The 23,313-nt window shown below is 54.0% G+C and overlaps 1 protein-coding gene across 1 annotated transcript; it reads right to left on the bottom strand.

Moving 5' to 3' along the window:
- Window positions 1-1,877: 1,877 nt before the first annotated feature.
- Window positions 1,878-22,531, bottom strand: ZNF692 (zinc finger protein 692). The gene is given in 13 exon segments (XM_038770362.1): window positions 1,878-2,133; window positions 3,663-3,762; window positions 3,890-4,004; window positions 4,126-4,204; window positions 4,292-4,360; window positions 4,437-4,562; window positions 10,953-11,195; window positions 11,272-11,311; window positions 11,412-11,490; window positions 11,492-11,619; window positions 14,612-14,643; window positions 17,009-17,159; window positions 22,410-22,531. Coding segments are annotated over 13 exon segments (1,452 nt in total). The 5' UTR covers window positions 22,480-22,531; the 3' UTR covers window positions 1,878-1,913.
- Between the last annotated feature and the right edge of the window lie 782 nt (window positions 22,532-23,313).

Raw genomic sequence — 23,313 nt, forward strand, 5'->3', positions numbered from 1 at the left:
GCGCCACCGCCGCACCCACACGGGCGAGCGGCCCTACGCCTGCCCGGACTGCGGCCGCCGCTTCGGCGACAGCTCCACGCTGGCCCGCCACCGGCGGGGCCACCGGGGCGAGCGGCCCCACCGCTGCCCGGCCTGCGGCAAGCGGTTCGGCCAGCGCTCGGACCTGCTGGTCCACCGGCGCACGCACACGGGCGAGCGGCCCTACGCCTGCCCGGACTGCGCCCGCCGCTTCGGGGACCGCTCCGACCTCGCCAAGCACCGCCGGACGCACACGGGCGAGCGGCCCTACCGCTGCGACCTGTGCGGCAAGGCCTTCGCCTGCGGCTCCAACCTCAACGTCCACAAGCGCGGCCACGCCGGCCACAGGCCCCACCGGTGCCCCGACTGCGGCAAGGCCTTCGGCGTCGGCTCCAAGCTGGCGCTGCACCGCAAGACGCACCGGGGCGAGCGGCCCGCCCGCTGCCCCGACTGCGGCAGGTGCTTCAGCCACAGCCGCTCGCTGGCCCAGCACCGCCGGGCCCACGCCCGGGCCGGGACGGCCGCCGCCGCCGCCCGGCAGACCCCCGGCGAGGCCCGCTGAGCCGTCCCCCCGAAGGGGACCGCGGCCTCCCCTTTCCTTCCCTCTGCCCGTCCCCCCTTGGGTCTACCCGTCGTCGTCGTCTCCTTGGCATGAGTCGGTGCCCGGCGCCCGGGCGTCGAGGAAGGCGTCCGGTCCGGCGGTCGCCCCTTAACGGGAGCCGGTCTCCGTCCCGGAACCGGGGAGACGACAACAACAGCAGCTCCCTCTGTATGGTGCCGATTCGTACTTCCCAAGCGCTCTGCACATAGTAAGCGCTCAATAAATACGACCGACGATGACGATGATGAGACGGAGAGCGGGGCCAGCTGAGGCGGGAGAGCCCGCGGACCCTCCCCGCGCGTCTGTCGGTCCAATAAAGACGGTTTGTTCCCAACGAGTCTCCTTCTTCCAGGGTGGGAAGGAGGGGACCAGCCGGGAACGTCCTGGGCAGAAGCTCCGATTCCCGCCGGGGTCCCGCCGTCCGTCCCCCCCGCCCCGGGAGGGCTCGCGTTCCCGACCCCGGTTTTCCCGGCGCGGGGGGACGGGGGGGGTATCGAGTCCCCGTTTCCGCGAGACGGGCCCCGGAGAACTCAAGGGACTCGGTGGAAAGAGTCGGAAGTCGTGGGTTCGAATCCCGGCTCCGCCTCCTGTCAACTGTGTGACTTTGGACGAGTTACTTCACTTCTCTGGGCCTCAGTTCCCTCATCTGGAAAATGGGGATGAAAGACCGTGAGCCCCCCACCGTGGGACACCCTGATCACCTTGTATCTCCCCCAGCGTTTAGAACAGTGCACATAGTAAGCGCTTAACAAACACCATTATGATTATTACCTTTTAGACTGTGAGCCCACTGTTGGGTAGGGACCGCCTCTAGATGTTGCCAACTTGGGCTTCCCAAGCGCTTCGCACAGTGCTCCGCACACGGTAAGCGCTCCATAAATACGATTGATGATGATGATGATGAAGCGACTTGCTCGGGGTCACCCCGCCGGCCTCGCGCTCGATCGGCTCGTCTCCGTCCCGGCGCTTAGTACAGCGCGCACCGGATTCCCCCACCCGCGGATCCGGGCCGCGCTCGGACGCGAGAAGCGGCGTGGCTCGGCGGGAAGAGCCCGGGCTTTGGAGTCGGAGGTCACGGGTTCGAATCCCGGCTCCGCTTCACTTCTCCGGACCTCAGTGACCTCACCTGGAAAACGGGGATGGAGACTGTGGGCCCCCCGCGGGACAACCTGAGCACCCTGGAACCTCCCCGGCGCTTAGAACAGTGCTCTGCACAGAGTGAGCGCTTAGTAAATGCCACGGTTCTTCTTCTTCTTATGAAAAATACTCTTTATTGGGCGCCCAGCTCCCCGCGTCACTGGGGCGCGCCCCCCTCGGGGAGCGGCGGGGTCCCGGGGCCGGGCCGGGGGTCCGGGTGGCTCTTGCTGCGGTGGGCGGCCACGTTGTCGGGCTTCTCGAAGCGCTTGCCGCACAGCTCGCAGGGGAAGCGGAAGGCCGCCGCCGCCTCCTCGTGCCGCCGCCGGTGCCAGTTCAGCGACGCCTTCTGCCGGCACGTGAACCCGCAGATCTCGCACCTGGGGCCGGGAACACGGGACGCGTCGGCCCCGTCCGACGGGTGGGGAAACCGAGGCCCGCGGCGACTTGCCCGGGGTCGCCCGTTTTGCAGGTGAGAGGCAGCGCGGCTCGGTGGCCGGAGCCTGCTGGGTGACCTTGGACGAGTCACGTCATTCAATCGTATTTACTGAACGCTTACTGTGTACTAAGCGCTTGGATAGTACGAATTGGCAACATACAGAGACGGTCCCTACCCAACAATGGTCTATCACTTCTCGGTGCCTCAGTTCCCTCATCTGGAAAACGGGGGTGACGACCGTGAGCCCCACGTGGGACAACCTCATCACCTTGCGTGCATCATAATAATAATAATAATAATAATAATGGCATTTATTAAGCGCTAACTATGGGCAAAGCACCATTCTAAGCGCTGGGGAGGTGACAAGGTGATCAGGTTGGCCCGCGGGGGGCTCACGTTCTTCATCCCCATTTTCCAGATGAGGTCACTGAGGCCCAGAGAAGTGAAGTGACTTGCCCAAAGTCACCCAGCTGACAATGGGCAGAGCCGGGATTCGAACCCATGACCTCTGACTCCAAAGCCCGGGCTCTTTCCACCGAGCCACGCTGCTTCTCTAAGCACATCCCGGTTCTTAGAATGGTTGTTCTCTGTCTGCCCCTTCTAGACTGTGAGCCCGCTGTTGGGTAGACACCGTCCCTATATGTTGCCAACTTGGACTTCCCAAGCGCTTAGTACAGTGCTCTGCCCACAGGAAGCGCTCAATAAATACGACTGAATGAATGAATAAATGCCATTATTATTATTATTATTGTTCTGACGACTTGACACTCGTCCTCATGTTCTGTTTTGCTGTCGTGTCTCCCCCTTATAGACTGTGAGCCCACTGTTGGGTAGGGACTGTCTCTATGTGTTGCCAATTTGTACTTCCCAAGCGCTTAGTCCAGTGCTCTGCACATAGTAAGCGCTCAATAAATACAATTGATTGATTGATTGATTGATTATTATTATTGTTCTGACGACCTGACGCTCGTCCTCATGTTCTGTTTTGCTGTCTTGTCTCCCCCTTCTAGACTGTGAGCCCGCTGTTGGGTAGACACCGTCTCTAGATGTTGCCAACTTGGACTTCCCAAGCGCTTAGTCCAGTGCTCTGCCCACAGTAAGCGCTCAATAAATACGACTGATTGATTGATTAACGGATACCTTATTAATAATAATAATTAGAATAACGGGGGGGGGGACGCCGAGGCCCGGAGAGGTTAAGAGATGGGCCAGCGGTCACCCAGCGTGGCTCGGCGGGCAGAGCCTGGGCTTTGGAGTCGGAGGTGGTGGGTTCGAATCCCAGCCGGGTGTGTTTGGGCGAGTCCCTTCACTGCTCTGGGCCTCAGTGGCCCCGTCTGGAAAATGGGGATGAAAACCGTAACCAGCGCTTTGCACACAGCTTGACAAGTACCGTCGCGGTCGCTACGCGGGGACGCGTCTGCCCGCTCTCCCGAGCGTTCAGCACAGCGCTCCGCCCTCCTCCCCACTCACTGCAGGGGCTTCTCCCCGGTGTGGATGCGCCGATGGATGGCCAGGTTGCTGCTGGTGCGGAAGGGGCGGGCGCAGAACTCGCAGATGTAGTCGCGGGTGTCTGGCGGGCACGGACGGGCCTCGCGCTCGGCTCCCGGCCTTCCCGCTCCGCCCTCCCGGGACCGCCCGGGACCTCCCGGGATGGGAACGGGAGTCGGGGAACGGGGCCGGGGGGGGAGGCCACTGACCACTGTGCAGCTTCACGTGCTCCTTCAGGTGCTTCTTGAAGTTGAAGGCCTTGCGGCAGGCCGGCTCGGGGCACGAGAAGGACTTCTGCTGGTCGTGCTGGTACTTCCTGTGATGCTGGGGTCATGGGGGGCCCGGACGCCCGCGGCGTGGGGGGCGGCACCCTGGGCCCCCCGCCGCCGCCCGATCCGAGCCCCCCGTCCGCCGTCCCCCCCACCACCGCCCCGGCCCGCCTTACGTTGAGGTACTGCCGGTTGGAGAAGATCTTCCCGCAGCCCGGGAAGTCGCAGGGCAGCAGTTCCCGCTTGGCCGCCTTCCTGCGGAGGGCGGGGGCGGTGGTCCGACGCCTCCAGCCCCGGCCTCGGTTCCCCCCCCCCCCTGCCGCGGGGACCCCCCAGACTGACCTGATCCTCTTGGGGCCGATCTGGGCTACGTCGTCGTCGGGGGGCTGCGGGGAGGCCCGGGGTCTCCGGCTGGGAAGGGAGAGGGGGCTCAGCGGGGACCCCGGGCCGGCCCTCCCCACCGGCCCGCCCCGGCCCCGCGACTCACCCGGCTCCTCGGGCCCCTGGGTCCTGGCTGGGTCTGGGGGCCGCACCCGGGGCCACGCGCGCCCCTTCCTCCTTCGGGGGGCCGGGGGCTTCCGGGCTAGGAGAGCGGGGGGCCGCCGCCGGCTCCCTGCGGACAGGAACGGCGATGGGGGGCTCCAAGACGCGCCCCTTCCCTCCGCTTTCCCGTTCTTACCGGTCTCATTTCCAGACTGTAAGCCCTCCGTTGGGTAGGAAGCATCTCTATCTGTTGCCAACTTGGACTTCCCAAGCGCTTAGTACAGTGCTCTGCACACGGTAAGCCCTCAATAAATACGATCGATTGATTTCCTCCCTTCAAGGCCCTACTGAGAGCTCATCTCCTCCAGGAAGCCTTCCCAGACTGAGCCCCTTCCTTCCTCTCCCCCTCGTCCCCCTCTCCATCCCCCCGTCTTACCTCCTTCCCTTCCCCGCAGCACCTGCATATATGTATATATGTTTGTACATATTTATTACTCTATTTTACTTGTACCTATCTATTCTATTTATTTTATTTTGTTAGTATGTTGGGTTTTGTTCTCCGTCTCCCCCTTCTAGACTGTGGGCCCGCTGTCGGGTAGGGACCGTCTCTATATGTCGTCAGCTTGGACTTCCCAAGCGCTTAGTACAGTGCTCTGCACACGGTAAGCGCTCAATAAATACGATCGATTGATTTCCTCCCTTCAAGGCCCTATTGAGAGCTCACCTCCTCCAGGAGGCCTTCCCAGACTGAGCCCCTTCCTTCCTCTCCCCCTCGTCCCCCTCTGCATCCCCCGCATCTTACTTCCTTCCCTTCCCCGCAGCACCTGTATGTGTGTGTATATATATATATATATATATGTTTGTACATATTTATTACTCTATATATTTTACTTGTACCTATCTATTCTATTTATTTTATTTTGTTAGTATGTTGGGTTTTGTTCTCCGTCTCCCCCTTCTAGACTGTGGGCCCACCGTCGGTTAGGGACCGTCTCTATATGTTGCCAACTTGTACTTCCCAAGCGCTTAGTACAGTGCTCTGCACACGGTAAGCGCTCAATAAATACGATCGATTGATTTCCTCCCTTCAAGGCCCTATTGAGAGCTCACCTCCTCCAGGAGGCCTTCCCAGACTGAGCCCCTTCCTTCCTCTCCCCCTCGCCCCCCTCTCCATCCCCCCCGTCTTACCTCCTTCCCTTCCCCGCAGCACCTGTATATATGTGTATATATATATGTTTGTACATATTTATTACTCTATTTATTTTACTTGTACCTATCTATTCTATTTATTTTATTAGTATGTTGGGTTTTGTTCTCCGTCTCCCCCTTCTAGACTGTGGGCCCACCGTCGGGTAGGGACCGTCTCTATATGTTGCCAACTTGGACTTCCCAAGCGCTTAGTACAGTGCTCTGCACACGGTAAGCGCTCAATAAATACAATTGATTGATTTCCTCCCTTCAAGGCCCTACTGAGAGCTCACCTCCTCCAGGAGGCCTTCCCAGACTGAGCCCCTTCCTTCCTCTCCCCCTCGTCCCCCTCTGCATCCCCCGCATCTTACTTCCTTCCCTTCCCCGCAGCACCTGTATGTGTGTATATATATATATATATATATATGTTTGTACATATTTATTACTCTATATATTTTACTTGTACCTATCTATTCTATTTATTTTATTTTGTTAGTATGTTTGGTTTTGTTCTCCGTCTCCCCCTTCTAGACTGTGGGCCCGCTGTCGGGTAGGGACCGTCTCTATATGTCGCCAGCTTGTACTTCCCAAGCGCTTAGTACAGTGCTCTGCACACAGTAAGCGCTCAATAAATACGATTGATGATTGATTTCCGTCATCACTGGGGGGGTCCAGTATTTGCACGCAGCACGCGCCCCACAGTACTTCCCAAGCGCTTAGTACAGCGCTCAGTCGAAGCGAATGACTGGAGAAGCGGTAAGCGCTCAATAAATATGATTGATGATGATGTTGGGTAGGGACCGTCTCTCTATGTTGCCAACTTGGACTTCCCAAGCGCTTAGTACAGTGCTCTGCACACAGTAAGCGCTCAATACGATGGATTGATTAGTAAGCACTTAAAATACCAACATTATTATTATTAGGATAGAGCAGCAGCGTGGCTCAGTGGAAAGAGCCCGGGCTTTGGAGTCGGAGGTCCCGGGTTCAAATCCCGGCCCCACCAAGTGTTGGCTGTGTGACTTTGGCAAGTCACATCACTTCTCCGCGCCTCAGTGACCTCATCTGGAAAATGGGGGTGAAGACTGTGAGCCCCCCGTGGGACAACCTTGGTGACCTTGTAGCCCCCCCGGCGCTTAGAACAGTGCTTGGCACATAGTAAGCGCTTAAATACCAACATTATTATTAGTAGTAGTATAGAGAAGCAGCGGGGCTCAAAGAGCCCGGGCTTTGGAGTCAGAGGTCGTGGGTTCGAATCCCGGCTTGTCAGCTGTGTGACTCTGGGCAAGTCACTTCACTTTTCTAGGCCTCAGTTCCGTCATCTGGAAAATGGGGATGAAGACGGTGAGCCCCCCGTGGGACAACCTGATCACCTCGTAAGCTCCTCGGCGCTTACGACAGTGCTCTGCACACGGTAAGCGCTTAATAAATGCCATTATTATTATAAAATACGAATGGATGAAAAGACACCCTCTGACATTTTCCCTTTACCCTTCGATCCCCGTTCTTTCCTTCTTTAATGGCATGCGTTGAGCGCTTACTACGTGCCAAGCACTGCGTTGAGCGCCGGGGCAGATACGGTCTAATCAGGTGGGACGCCCTGTCTCACAAGGAGCTTGCGGTCCATTTCACAGATGAGGGCACTGAGGGCCAGAGAAGTCAAGTGACTCGGCCAAGGACACCCAGCAGATGGGTGGCGGAGCCGGGATTAGAACCCGGGTCCCCCTGCCTCCCGGGTCACACTCGTTTGAGGTCCGAGGAGGCAGCGGTCTGGAGGTTTGCGCCCTCCGCCCCACGGGCTTTGGAGTCAGGGGTCATGGGTTCGAATCCCAGCTCCGCCACGTCTGCTGGGTGACCTTGGGCAAGTCACTTCACTTCTCTGGGCCTCAGTTCCCTCATCTGGAAAATGGGGATTATGACCGGGAGCCCCCCCCCCGTGGGACAACCTGATCACCTTGTAACCTCCCCAGCGCTTAGAACAGTGCTTTGCACATAATAAGCGCTTAATAAATGCCATTATTATTATTATTATTATTATTCTCTGAGCCTCAGTGACCTCACCTGTCAAACGGGGATGAAGACCATGTGCCCCTCGTGGGACAACTTGATCACCTTGTAACCTCCCCAGCGCTTAGAACAGTGTTTTGCACATAGTAAGCACTTAATAAATGCCATTATTATTATTATTATTATTCTCTGAGCCTCAGTGACCTCACCTGTCAAAAGGGGATGAGGACCGTGAGCCCCATGGGGGACAACCTGATCACCTTGTATCCCCCCCAGCGCTTAGAACAGTGCTTTGCACATAGTAAGCGCCTAATAAATGCCATCAATATTATTATTATTCTCTGAGCCTGTGACCTCACCTGTCAAACGGGGATGAAGACCGTGAGCCCCACGGGGGACAACCTGATCACCCTGTATCTCCCTCAGCGCTCAGAACAGTGCTTTGCACATAGTAAGCGCTTAATAAATGCCATTATTATTATTATGATTATTCTCTGCGCCTCAGTGACCTCACCTGTCAAATGGGGATGAAGACCGTGAGCCCCCCGGGGGACAACCTGATCACCCTGTATCTCCCTCAGCGCTCAGAACAGTGCTTTGCACATAGTAAGCGCTTAATAAATGCCATTATTATTATTATTCTCTGAGCCTCAGTGACCTCACCCGTCAAACGGGGATGAAGACCGTGAGCCCCACGTGGGACAACCTGATCCCCTTGTATCCCCCCCAGCGCTTAGAACAGTGCTTTGCACATAGTAAGCGCTTAATAAATGCCATTATTATTATTATATTATTCTCTGAGCCTCAGTGACCTCACCCGTCAAACGGGGGTGAAGACCGTGAGCCCCACGGGGGACAACCTGATCCCCTTGTATCCCCCCCAGCACTTAGAACAGTGCTTTGCACATAGTAAGCGCTTAATAAATGCCATTATTATTATTATGATTATTCTCTGCGCCTCAGTGACCTCACCTGTCAAATGGGGATGAAGACCGTGAGCCCCCCGGGGGACAACCTGATCACCTTGTATCCCCCCAGTGCTCAGAACAGTGCTTTGCACATAGTAAGCGCTTAATAAATGCCATTACTATTATTATTATTATTCTCTGAGCCTCAGTGACCTCACCTGTCAAATGGGGGTGAAGACCGTGAGCCCCACATGGGACAATTTGATCACCTTGTATCCCCCCAGCGCTTAGAACAGTGCTTTGCACATAGTAAGCGCTTAATAAATGCCATTATTATTATTATATTATTCTCTGAGCCTCAGTGACCTCACCCGTCAAACGGGGATGAAGACCGTGAGCCCCACGGGGGACAACCTGATCACCTTGTATCCCCCCCAGCGCTTAGAACAGTGCTTTGCACATAGTAAGCGCTTAATAAATGCCATTATTATTATTATTATTATTCTCTGAGCCTCAGTGACCTCACCTGTTAAACGGGGATGAAGACCGTGAGCCCCACGGGGCACAACTTGATCACCTTGTATCCCCCCCAGCGCTCAGAACAGTGCTTTGCACATAGTAAGCGCTTAATAAATGCCATTACTATTATTATGATTATTCTCTGCGCCTCAGTGACCTCACCTGTCAAACGGGGATGAAGACCGTGAGCCCCCCGGGGGACAACCTGATCACCCTGTATCTCCCTCAGCGCTCAGAACAGTGCTTTGCACATAGTAAGCGCTTAATAAATGCCATTATTATTATTATTCTCTGAGCCTCAGTGACCTCACCCGTCAAACGGGGATGAAGACCGTGAGCCCCACGTGGGACAACCTGATCCCCTTGTATCCCCCCCCAGCGCTTAGAACAGTGCTTTGCACATAGTAAGCGCTTAATAAATGCCATTATTATTATTATATTATTCTCTGCGCCTCAGTGACCTCACCCGTCAAACGGGGATGAAGACCGTGAGCCCCACGGGGGACAACCTGATCCCCTTGTATCCCCCCCAGCGCTTAGAACAGTGCTTTGCACATAGTAAGCGCTTAATAAATGCCATTATTATTATTATGATTATTCTCTGCGCCTCAGTGACCTCACCTGTCAAACGGGGATGAAGACCGTGAGCCCCACGGGGGACAACCTGATCCCCTTGTATCCCCCCCAGCGCTCAGAACAGTGCTTTGCACATAGTAAGCGCTTAATAAATGCCATTATTATTATTATTATTCTCTGAGCCTCAGTGACCTCACCTGTCAAACGGGGATGAAGACCGTGAGCCCCACGGGGGACAACCTGATCACCTTGTATCCCCCCCAGCGCTTAGAACAGTGCTCTGCACATAGTAAGCGCTTAATAAATGCCATTATTATTATTATGATTATTCTCTGCGCCTCAGTGACCTCACCTGTCAAACGGGGATGAAGACCGTGAGCCCCACGGGGGACAACCTGATCACCTTGTATCCCCCCCAGCGCTTAGAACAGTGCTCTGCACATAGTAAGCGCTTAATAAATGCCATTATTATTATTATGATTATTCTCTGCGCCTCAGTGACCTCACCTGTCAAACGGGGATGAAGACCGTGAGCCCCACGGGGGACAACCTGATCACCTTGTATCCCCCCCAGCGCTTAGAACAGTGCTCTGCACATAGTAAGCGCTTAATAAATGCCATTATTATTATTATGATTATTCTCTGCGCCTCAGTGACCTCACCTGTCAAACGGGGATGAAGACCGTGAGCCCCACGGGGGACAACCTGATCCCCTTGTATCCCCCCCAGTGCTTAGAACAGTGCTTGGCACATAGTAAGCGCTTAATAAATGCCATTATTATTATTATATTATTCTCTGCGCCTCAGTGACCTCACCCGTCAAACGGGGATGAAGACCGTGAGCCCCACGGGGGACAACCTGATCACCTTGTATCCCCCCCAGCGCTTAGAACAGTGCTCTGCACATAGTAAGCGCTTAATAAATGCCATTATTATTATTATTATTCTCTGAGCCTCAGTGACCTCACCTGCCAAACGGGGAGGAAGACCGTGAGCCCCACGGGGGACAACCTGATCCCCCCCCAGCGCTCAGAACAGTGCTTTGCACATAGTAAGCGCTTAACAAACGCCATCATTCCCATCACATTGGGAATTAATTCCTTTATATCCGCGTCTGTCTCCCCGCTCCGGACTGCGAGCTCGTGGCGGGCGGGGACCGCCGGGCCTACCCACTGGGCGATCCGGTCTGCTCCGGGGCGCTCTGCAAATAGCCCGCCCCCGCCGGACCCCGGCTTCCCATCCCGATCCGGCGCGCCCCTCCGAGCTGCCCGTTCTTCCCCGCGTCGGGGACCCCCCGACTGTGCCCCCTCTAAGACCCAACTTACCCCTCCATGGAAGGGCTGTAGGCCCAGCGGCTCACGGCCTCCGGAAAGCCTCCCTTCCCGTCCTCTCCATCCTCTTCCTCCTGCTGCCGTCCCTCGTCCGGTGGGAAGCCTTCCCTCTCCTCCTCTCCGTCCTCTCCATCCTCTTCCTCCTGCCGCGGTCCCTCATCCGGTGGAAAGCCTTCCTTCTCCTCCTCTCCATCCCGCTGCCGTCCCTCGTCCGGTACCCGGCGGGCTCCTTCTCCGCTGCGGGCCCGACGTTCCCGGTCAGGGCGGCCCCCGGCCTTCCCTCCTTCCTTCCCTCCCTTCCCTCCGGCCTCACCTGGACGTCCCGGTCTCCTCCCGGCTCTCTTCCAGGGAAGCTGCAGGGATGGCGGAGGGCAAGGATGCCCGCGGACGGGTTCAGAGGGCGGCTTCGGGCCCGGAGATGGAGGGGGATCCCGCATCCGTCGCCCCGCTTACCTGCATCCCTGCGGATCCGGGGCCGGGCGGGGGTCCAGGAAAAGCTGTGCCCGGCCGGGCATTCCCAAACCAGCCCCCCGGCCGGGCCCCCCCGGCTCCCGCAGCCCCGGTGCCAGGCTGCACGAGCGGCTGTGGGCGTGAGACAGCAGGACCAGAGCCTGGAGGCCTTCAGGAGGAGGCGGCGGCGGTGACGGTGGCGGCTCCACACCTGCCGGGAACGGGGCGGGCGGAAAGCATCCCCTCAGACCCCCCCCAAGCCCCCCGAGGGCGGGCATCCGGCCCCGGGCCCGGCAGTCGCAGGTTCTGGGTTCGAATCCCCGCTACCGCCCCGGGCCTCGGTTCCCGCATCTGCGAAGTGGGGACGCGGTACCGCCCGCGGCCCCTCCTAGTCTGGGAGCCTCGTGGGGGACAGGGACGTCGTGCTCCGCCTGCTCCACTGTGAGCCCGCTCTAGACGGGGCCAACTTGGACCTCCCAAGCGCTTAGTACGGTGCTCTGCACACAGTAGGCGCTCAGTAAATACGACTGAATGAATGATTAGCTTTCCAAGCGCTTAGTACGGTGCTCTGCACACAGTAAGCGCTCAGTAAATATGACTGAATGAATGATTATCTTTCCAAGCGCTTAGTACGGTGCTCTGCACACAGTAGGCGCTCAGTAAATACGACTGAATGAATGATTAGCTTTCCAAGCGCTTAGTCTGGTGCTCTGCACACAATAAGCACTCAGTAAATACGACTGAATGAATGATTATCTTTCCAAGCGCTTAGTACGGTGCTCTGCACATAGTAAGCGCTCAGTAAATACGACTGAATGAATGATTATCTTTCCAAGCGCTTAGTCTGGTGCTCTGCGCACAGTAAGCGCTCAGTAAATACGATTGAATGAATGATTATCTTTCCAATCGCTTAGTACGGTGCTCTGCACACAGTAAGCGCTCAGTAAATATGACTGAATGAATGATTATCCTTCCAAGCGCTTAGTACGGTGCTCTGCACACAGTAAGCGCTCAGTAAATACGACTGAATGAATGATTAGCTTTCCAAGCGCTTAGTACGGTGCTCTGCACACAGTAAGCGCTCAGTAAATACGACTGAATGAATGATTATCGTTCCAAGCGCCTAGTCTGGTGCTCTGCACACAGTAAGCGCTCAGTAAATACGACTGAATGAATGATTAGCTTTCCAAGCGCTTAGTACGGTGCTCTGCACACAGTAGGCGCTCAGTAAATACGACTGAATGAATGATTATCTTTCCAAGCACTTAGTACGGTGCTCTGCACACAGTAAGCGCTCAGTAAATACGACTGAATGAATGATTAGCTTTCCAAGCGCTTAGTACGGTGCTCTGCACACAGTAAGCGCTCAGTAAATACGACTGAATGAATGATTATCTTTCCAAGCGCTTAGTACGGTGCTCTGCACACAGTAAGCGCTCAGTAAATACAACTTGAATGATTACCTTTCCAAGCGCTTAGTATGGTGCTCTGCACACAGTAAGCGCTCAGTAAATACAACTGAATGATTACCTTTCCAAGTGCTTAGTCTAGTGCTCTGCACACAGTAAGCGCTCAGCAAATATGACTGAATGAATGATTATCTTTCCAAGCGCTTAGTACGGTGCTCTGCACACAGTAAGCGCTCAGTAAATACGACTGAGTGAATGATTATCTTTCCAAGCGCTTAGTCTGGTGCTCTGCACACAGTAAGCGCTCAGTAAATAGGACTGAATGAATGATTAGCTTTCCAAGCGCTTAGTACGGTGCTCTGCACACAGTAGGCGCTCAGTAAATACGACTGAATGAATGATTATCGTTCCAAGCGCCTAGTCGGGTGCTCTGCACACAGTAAGCGCTCAGTAAATATGATTGAATGAATGATTAGCTTTCCAAGCGCTTAGTACGGTGCTCTGCACACAGTAAGCGCTCAGTAAATAGGACTGAATGAATGATTAGCTTTCCAAGCGCTTAGTACGGTGCTCTGCACACAGTAGGTGCTCAGTAAATACGACTGAATGAATGATTATCGTTCCAAGCGCCTAGTCGGGTGCTCTGCACACAGTAAGCACTCAGTAAATATGACAATGAATGATTATCTTTCCAAGCGCTTAGTACAGTGCTCTGCACACAGTAAGTGCTCATTAAATACGACTGAATGAATGATTATCTTTCCAAGCACTTAGTCTGGTGCTCTGCAGACAGTAAGCGCTCAGTAAATATGACTGAATGAATGATTATCTTTCCAAGTGCTTAGTCTGGTGCTCTGCACACAGTAAGCGCTCAGTAAATACGACTGAATGACTGATTATCTTTCCAAGCGCTTAGTACGGTGCTCTGCACACAGTAAGCGCTCAGTAAATACGACTGAATGAATGATTATCTTTCCAAGCGCTTAGTACAGTGCTCTGCACACAGTAAGCGCTCAATAAATGCGACTGAACGGATAAATGATCCGGCGTCTCCCTCAGCCCCCAGTCCGCTCCGAGGCGTAAAATAAGCGCTTAAGTCGGACAGCCACCGTCGCCGTCACTGCTCAGTGGAGAGGGCCCGGGCTTTGGAGTCCGAGGTCGTGGGTTCAAATCCCGCCTCCGCCAGCTGTCAGCTGGGTGACTCTGGGCAAGTCACTTCACTTCTCTGGGCCTCATCTGTAAGATGGGGATTAAAGCCGGGAGCCCCCCCCACCGTGGGACAACCGGATCGCCTTGGAACCTCCCCAGCGCTTAGAACAGGGCTTGGCACGTAGTAAGCGCTTAACGCCATTATTATTATTATTATTATTATTATTATTATTATTATTATTATTTAAGCAGCGTGGCTCAGCGGAAAGAGCCCGGGCTCTGGAGTCAAGAGGTCCCGGCTCCGCCGACTGTCAGCTGCGTGACTTTGGGCGAGTCCCTTCGCTTCCCTGGGCCTCGGTTTCCTCCTCTGGAAAGTGGGGATGAAGGCTGGGAGCCCCCCGGGGGACCACCTGATGGCGCTCAGTACAGTGCTCTGCACGTAGTGAGCGCTTAATAAATGCCATCATCATCATCGTCATTATTATTTGATGGTATTTACTGAGCGTACTAACAACTCGGCAGCGGATGGAGGCAATCCCGATCCGCCGCGATTCCTGACCGGCTTCCTCCCGGAGCGGCGGGGATCCGGCCCCCCAAATCCCCCCACGCCCCCCTAAACCGTGCACCCCACCCTGGCCCCCCTACCTGTGCAGAGCACGCAGCCGGGGGAGCTATACCTGCAAGGAGAGGGGGATTCACTCGCTCCATCGTACTTACTGAGCGCCCACCGCGTGCGGAGCCCGACGCCCCCCGACCCGAGGCCCCGCCGCCCCCGGCGCCCGCCGGTTTGGCCAAAGGAGAGGGAAAGCAGGGAAAGTTTTCCCAGAGGAGCCGCCCTTGGGAGGCACAGGTCGCGGGTTCGAATCCCGGCCCCGCCACTCATCTGCCGGGTGACCTTGGGCCGGTCACTTCACCCCTCCGGGCCTCAGTTCCCTCGCCTGTCCAATGGGGATGAAGACCGCGAGCCCCACGGGGGACAACCTGATCACCTCGCAACCTCCCCGGGGCTTAGAACGGCGCTTGGCACATGGGAAGCGCTCAATAAATAGCATCATCACCGGGGGCTTAGTCAGGGAAGACGTCCCGGACGGGGCGAATCCCGTTCCCGGCGTCCGGAAAATAGGGATGAAGACCGCGAGCCCCCCGAGGGACAACCTGATCACCTCGCAACCTCCCCGGGGCTTAGAACGGCGCTTGGCACATGGGAAGCGCTCAATAAATAGCATCAGCACCGGGGGCTTAGTCAGGGAAGACGTCCCGGATGGGGCGAATCCCGTTCCCGGCGTCCGGAAAATGGGGATGAAGACCGCGAGCCCCCCGAGGGACAACCTCATCACCTCACAACCTCCCCGGGGCTTAGAACAGCGCTTGGCACATAGTAAGCGCTCAATAAATAGCATCATCACCGGGGGCTTAGTCAGGGAAGACGGCCCGGACGGGGCGAATCCCGTTCCCGGCGTCCGGAAAATGGGGATGAAGACCGCGAGCCCCCCGAGGGACAACCTCATCACCTCGCAACCTCCCCGGGGCTTAGAACGGCGCTTGGCACATGGGAAGCGCTCAATAAATAGCATCATCACCGGGGGCTTAGTCAGGGAAGACGTCCCGGACGGGGCGAATCCCGTTCCCGGCGTCCGGAAAATAGGGATGAAGACCGCGAGCCCCCCGAGGGACAACCTGATCACCTCGCAACCTCCCCGGAGGCTTAGAACGGCGCTTGGCACATGGGAAGCGCTCAATAAATAGCATCAGCACCGGGGGCTTAGTCAGGGAAGACGGCCCGGACGGGGCGAATCCCGTTCCTGGCGTCCGGAAAATAGGGATGAAGACCGCGAGCCCCCCGAGGGACAACCTGATCACCTCGCAACCTCCCCGGGGCTTAGAACGGCGCTTGGCACATGGGAAGCGCTCAATAAATAGCATCATCACCGGGGGCTTAGTCAGGGAAGACCTCCCGGACGGGGCGGATCCCGTTCCCGGCGTCCGGAAAACGGGGATGAAGGCTGCAAGCCCCCCGAGGGACAACCTGATCATCGTCAATCGTATTTATTGAGCACTTACTATGTGCAGAGCACTGTACTAAGCGCTTGGGAAGTACAAATTGGCAACATATGGCAACCTGATCACCTCGCAACCTCCCCAGGGCTTAGAACGGCGCTTGGCACATGGGAAGCGCTCAATAAATAGCATCATCACCAGGGGCTTAGTCAGGGAAGACGTCCCGGACGGGGCGAATCCCGTTCCCGGCGTCCGGAAAATGGGGATGAAGACCGCGAGCCCCCCGAGGGACAACCTCATCACCTCACAACCTCCCCAGGGCTTAGAACAGTGCTTGGCACATAGTAAGCGCTCAATAAATAGCATCATCACCGGGGGCTTAGTCAGGGAAGACGTCCCGGATGGGGCGAATCCCGTTCCTGGCGTCTGGAAAACGGGAATGAAGACTGCAAGCCCCCCGAGGGACAGCCTGATCATCATCAATCGTATTTATTGAGCACGTACTATGTGCAGAGCACTGTACTAAGCGCTTGGGAAGTACAAATTGGCAACATATGGCAACCTGATCACCTCGCAACTTCCCCAGGGCTTAGAACAGTGCTTGGCACATAGTAAGCGCTCAATAAATAGCATCATCACCGGGGGCTTAGTCAGGGAAGACGTCCCGGATGGGGCGAATCCCGTTCCCGGCGTCCGGAAAATGGGGATGAAGACCGCGAGCCCCCCGAGGGACAACCTGATCACCTCGCAACCTCCCCGGGGCTTAGAACGGCGCTTGGCACACGGGAAGCGCTCAATAAATAGCATCATCACCGGGGGCTTAGTCAGGGAAGACGGCCCGGACGGGGCGAATCCCGTTCCCGGCGTCCGGAAAATGGGGATGAAGACGGCGAGCCCCCTGAGGGACAACCTGATCACCTCGCAACCTCCCCGGGGGCTTAGAACAGCGCTTGGCACATGGGAAGCGCTCAATAAATAGCATCATCACCGGGGGCTTAGTCAGGGAAGACCTCCCGGATGGGGCAAATCCCGTTCCCGGCGCACCTGTCGAGCAGGAATTTGGCGAGTTGGGAATGCAGGGCGAAGCCGAGGCGGTCCTTGAGGAGACACCAGCGCTCCATGTGTCCTCCCAGACGGATCCGGCACCTGCTGCGACGGGCGTCCAGCTCACTCCGGCACCGAGCCGCCGCCGGGCCTGGGACCGCCGGACAATCGATCAATCAATCAATCGTATTTATTGAGCGCTTACTGTGTGCAGGGCACTGTGCTAAGCGCTTGGGAAGTACAAGTTGGCACCGTCACTCAGTGGTACTTACTGAGCGCTTAACTGGGCGAAGAGCGCTGTACTAAGCGCTTGGGAGGGCGCGGTACAATAGACGCACTCCTTGCCCACAACGGGAGGCCCTGCTGTGGGCAGAGGATGGGTCTGTTGTATTGATATATATGTTTTTGTACATATTTATTACTCTATTTATTGATTTATTTTACTTGTCCATATCTATTCTATTTATTTTATTTTGTTAGTATGTTGGGTTTTGTTCTCCGTCTCCCCCTTTTAGACTGTGAGCCCACTGTTGGGTCGGGACCGTCTCTATATGTTGCCAACTTGGACTTCCCAAGCGCTTAGTACAGTGCTCTGCACAAGGTAAGCGCTCAATAAATACGATTGATTGATTGATTGTCCTCTCCCGATAATAATTATAGTATTTTATTTTGTTAGTATGTTTGGTTTTGTTCTCCGTCTCCCCCTTTTAGACTGTGAGCCCGCTGTTGGGTCGGGACCGTCTCTAGATGTCGCCAACTTGGACTTCCCAAGCGCTTAGTACAGTGCTCTGCACACAGGAAGCGCTCAATAAATACGATTGATTGATTGATTGTCCTCTCCCGATAATAATTATAGTATTTTATTTTGTTAGTATGTTGGGTTTTGTTCTCCGTCTCCCCCTTTTAGGCTGTGAGCCCACTGGTGGGTAGGGACTGTCTCTATGTGTTGCCAACTTGGACTTCCCAAGCGCTTAGTACAGTGCTCTGCACACGGTAAGCGCTCAATAAATACGATTGATTGATTGATTGTCCTCTCCCGATAATAATTATAGTATTTTATTTTGTTAGTATGTTGGGTTTTGTTCTCCGTCTCCCCCTTTTAGACTGTGAGCCCACTGTTGGGTCGGGACCGTCTCTAGATGTCGCCAACTTGGACTTCCCAAGCCCTTAGTACAGTGCTCTGCACACAGGAAGCGCTCAATAAATACGATTGATTGATTGATTGTCCTCTCCCGATAATAATTATAGTATTTTATTTTGTTAGTATGTTTGGTTTTGTTCTCCGTCTCCCCCTTTTAGACTGTGAGCCCACTGTTGGGTAGGGACCGTCTCTCTATGTTGCCAACTTGGACTTCCCAAGCGCTTAGTCCAGTGCTCTGCACACAGTAAGCGCTCAATAAATATGATTGATTGATTATCCTCACCTGATAATAATTATAGTATTTTATTTTGTTAGTATGTTTGGTTTTGTTCTCTGTCTCCCCCTTTTAGACTGTGAGCCCACTGTTGGGTAGGGACTGTCTCTATATGTCGCCAACTTGGACTTCCCAAGCGCTTAGTACAGTGCTCTGCACACAGGAAGCGCTCAGTAAATATGATTAATTGATTGACTGTCCTCTCCCGATAATAATTATAGTATTTTATTTTGTTAGTATGTTTGGTTTTGTTCTCTGTCTCCCCCTTTTAGACCGTGAGCCCACTGTTGGGTAGGGACAGTCTCTATATGTTGCCAACTTGGACTTCCCAAACGCTTAGTACAGTGCTCTGCACACAGGAAGCGCTCAATAAATACGATTGATTGATTGATTGTCCTCTCCAGATAATAATTATAGTATTTGTTAGTATTTTATTTTGTTAGTATGTTTGGTTTTGTTCTCCGTCTCCCCCTTCTAGACTGTAAAGCCCACTGTTGGGTAGGGACTGTCTCTATATGTCGCCAACTTGGACTTCCCAAGCGCTTAGTACAGTGCTCTGCACACAGGAAGCGCTCAATAAATACGATTGATTGATTGATTGATTGATTATCCTCTCCCGATAATAATTACAGTATTTGTTAGTATTTTATTTTGTTAGTATGTTATTTTATTTTGTTAGTATGTTTGGTTTTGTTCTGTCTCCCCCTTCTTTTAGGGGATGGGTCTGTTGTCTCTATATGTTGCCAACTTGGACTTCCCAAGCGCTTAGTACAGTGCTCTGCACACAGTAAGCGCTCAATAAATATGATTGATTTGTTAAGCGCTTACTCTGTGCCAAGCACTGAGGTAGATACAAGGCCATCAGGTTGTCCCGCGTGGGGCTCACAATCTTAATTCCCATTTTCCAGATGAGGTAACTGAGGCCCAGAGAAGAGAAGCGAAGAAGCGTGGCTCAGTGGAAAGAGCCCGGGCTTTGGAGTCAGAGGTCCTGGGTTCGAATCCCGGCTCCGCCACATGTCCGCTGTGTGACCTTGGGAAAGTCACTTCACTTCTCTGAGCCTCAGTTAACTCAACTGTGAAATGGGGATCATTTAATGACATTATTATTATAATTATTATTATTAGAACAGTGCTCAGCACATAGTAAGCGCTTAAAAAATGCCCTCATTATTCTTCTCAGGGCCTCAGTGGCCTCTTCTGGAAAATGGGGATGAAGACTGGGAGCCCCACGGGGGACAACCTGATTATCTTGTATCCTCCCCAGAGCTTAGAACAGTGCTTGGCACATAGTAAGTGCTTCATAAATGCCATCATTATTATTATAATTATTATTATTAGAACAGTGCTCGGCACATAGTAAGCGCTTAACAAATGCCCTCATTCTTCTTCTCAGGGCCTCAGTGACCTCATCTGGAAAATGGGGATGAAGACTGGGAGCCCCACGGGGGACAACCCGATTATCTTGTAGCCTCCCCAGCGCTTAGAACAGTGCTTGGCACATAGTAAGCGCTTAATAAATCAATCAATCAATCATATTTACTGAGCGCTTACTGTGTGCAGAGCACTGTACTAAGCGCTTGCGAAGTAGAAGTTGGCAACATATAGAGACAGTCCCTACCCAACAGTGGGCTCACAGTCTAGAAGGGGGAGACAGAGAACAAAACCAAACATACTAACAAAATAAAATATATAGAACAGATATGTACAAGTAAAATAAATAAATGCCATTATTATTATTATTATTATTATTATTATTATTATTAGAACAGTGCTTGGCACATAGTAAGCGCTTAACAAATGCCCTCATAATTCTTCTCAGTGGCCTCATCTGGAAAATGGGGATGAAGACTGTGAGCCCCACGGGGGGCAACCTGATTATCTTGTAGCCTCCCCAGCGCTTAGAACAGTGCTTGGCACACAGTAAGCGCTTCATAAATGCCATCATTATCATTATTATAATTATTATTACTATTAGAACAGTGCTTGGCACATAGTAAGCGCTTAACAAATGCCCTCATTATTCTTCTCAGGGCCTCAGTGGCCTCATCTGGAAAATGGGGATGAAGACTGTGAGCCCCAAGGGGGACAGCCTGATTACCTTGTAGCCTCCCCAGCGCTTAGAACAGTGCTTGGCACATAGTAAGCGCTTAACAAATGCCCTCATTATTCTTCTCAGGGCCTCAGTGGCCTCATCTGGAAAATGGGGATGAAGACTGTGAGCCCCAAGGGGGACAGCCTGATTACCTTGTAGCCTCCCCAGTGCTTAGAACAGTGCTTGGCACATAGTAAGCGCTTAACAAATGCCCTCATTATTCTTCTCAGGGCCTCAGTGGCCTCATCTGGAAAATGGGGATGAAGACTGGGAGCCCCACGGGGGGCAACCTGATTATCTTGTATCTACCCCAGTGCTTAGAACAGTGCTTGGCACATAGTAAGCGCTTCATAAATGCCATCATTTTATTATTATTATTATTAGAACAGTGCTTAGCCATAGTAAGCGCTTAACAAATGCCCTCATTATTCTTCTCTGGGCCTCAGTTCCCTCATCTGGAAAATGGGGATGAAGACTGTGAGCCCCAAGGGGGACAGCCTGATTACCTTGTAGCCTCCCCAGCGCTTAGAACAGTGCTTGGCACATAGTAAGCGCTTAACAAATACCATTATTCTTCTTCTCAGGGCCCCAGTGGCCTCATCTGGAAAATGGGGATGAAGACTGTGAGCCCCCCGTGGGACAACCTGATCACCTGGTAGCCTCCCCAGCGCTTACAGCAGTGCTTGGCACATAGTAAGCGCTTAATAAATGCCATCATTATTATTATTATTCTCTGGGCCTCAGTGGCCTCATCTGTAAAATGGGGATGAAGACTGGGAGCCCCCCGTGGGACAACCTGATCACCTTGTAGCCTCCCCAGCGCTTAGAGCAGTGCTTGGCACATAGTAAGCGCTTAATAAATGCCATTATTACTATTATCATCATCATTATTCTTCCTCTCAGGGCCTCAGTGGCCTCATCTGGAAAATGGGGATGAAGACTGGGAGCCCCCCGTGGGACAACCTGATCACCTTGTAACCTCCCCAGCGCTTAGCACAGTGCTTGGCACATAGTAAGCGCTTAGTAAATGCCATTATTATTATTATTATCATCATTATTCTTCCTCTCAGGGCCTCAGTGGCCTCATCTGGAAAATGGGGATGAAGACTGGGAGCCCCCCGTGGGACAACCTGATCACCTGGTAGCCTCCCCAGCGCTTAGAGCAGTGCTTGGCACATAGTAAGCGCTTAATAAATGCCATTATTATTATCATCATCATTATTATTCCTCTCAGGGCCTCAGTGGCCTCATCTGGAAAATGGGGATGAAGACTGGGAGCCCCCCGTGGGACAACCTGATCACCTGGTAGCCTCCCCAGCGCTTAGAGCAGTGCTTGGCACATAGTAAGCGCTTAATAAATGCCATTATTACTATTATCATCATCATTATTCTTCCTCTCAGGGCCTCAGTGGCCTCATCTGGAAAATGGGGATGAAGACTGGGAGCCCCCCGTGGGACAACCTGATCACCTTGTAACCTCCCCAGCGCTTAGCACAGTGCTTGGCACATAGTAAGCGCTTAATAAATGCCATTATTATTATTATCATCATTATTCTTCCTCTCAGGGCCTCAGTGGCCTCATCTGGAAAATGGGGATGAAGAGTGGGAGCCGCCTCAGCATCCCCTCGTATCCCCCTCCAGCGCTTAGCACATAGTAAGCGCTTAGCAGATGCCATTATCATTATTATTATTATTATTATTATTATTGTGAGGATGATGAGGCGCGCGCGGGAGGAGGGGGCTCCATTGACGAAGGCGGGGTTGTGGACCGTTCCATGGGCGGGCGAGGGGAGGGGGGGCCGGGCCGGCGGACCGTACCATGGCGGCGGGGGGGGCGCCCTCTCCTCCCTCCCTCCCTCCCCCCCCCCCCGGCCGGGGAGGGTCGGCCCATCACCTGCGCCCCCCGCGGGGGGGTCGGGGGTCGGCGTGTCCCCTCGCGCCGGCCTCGCGCTCCTGCGGGACATGGGGCGGCCAGGGCGGGCCCACCTCGGCGCACCCCCGGGGGCCCACGGCGCGCTTGGAAGAGGAAACCCTCGCGGCCGGCGCCGGAAGTGCAGGGGCCGCGGCCGCGGAGGGGCGGGGGGAGCATGCGCGGCAGCCCTCGAACGCCGCGGTGCTTTCTGGGAGATGTAGTTCGCGCTGTAGGCGCCGAGGGACCCACCAAGAGCGGGCCCGGGGGGAGGCATTCAGTCATGATCATTCGTTCATTCATTCATTCGTTCGTTTGTTCATTCATTCATTCGTTCGTTCACTCGTTCGTTCATTCATTCATTCGTTCGTTCACTCGTTCGTTCATTCGTTCGTTCATTCGTTCGTTCATTCGTTCGTTCATTCATTCATTCGTTCATTCATTCGTTCGTTCATTCATTCGTTCGTTCATTCATTCGTTCGTTCATTCGTTCGTTCAATCATTCGTTCATTCATTCATTCGTTCGTTCACTCGTTCGTTCATTCATTCATTCGTTCATTCGTTCGTTCATTCGTTCGTTCATTCGATCGTTCATTCATTCATTCGTTCATTCATTCGTTCGTTCATTCATTCGTTCGTTCATTCATTCGTTCATTCATTCGTTCATTCGTTCGTTCAATCATTCGTTCATTCATTCATTTGTTCATTCATTCATTCGTTCGTTCATTCGTTCGTTCATTCATTCATCCAATCGCATTTATCGAGCGCTTACCGTGTGCAGAGCACTGTACTAAGCGCTCGGGAAGTACGAGTTGGTAACAGAAGTTGTGCCTTTCATTCATTCATTCAATCGTACTTACCGAGCGCTTACCGTGTGCAGAGCACTGGA

Source organism: Tachyglossus aculeatus, chromosome X3, assembly GCF_015852505.1.
Source record: "Tachyglossus aculeatus isolate mTacAcu1 chromosome X3, mTacAcu1.pri, whole genome shotgun sequence".
Classification (NCBI taxonomy): domain Eukaryota; kingdom Metazoa; phylum Chordata; class Mammalia; order Monotremata; family Tachyglossidae; genus Tachyglossus; species Tachyglossus aculeatus.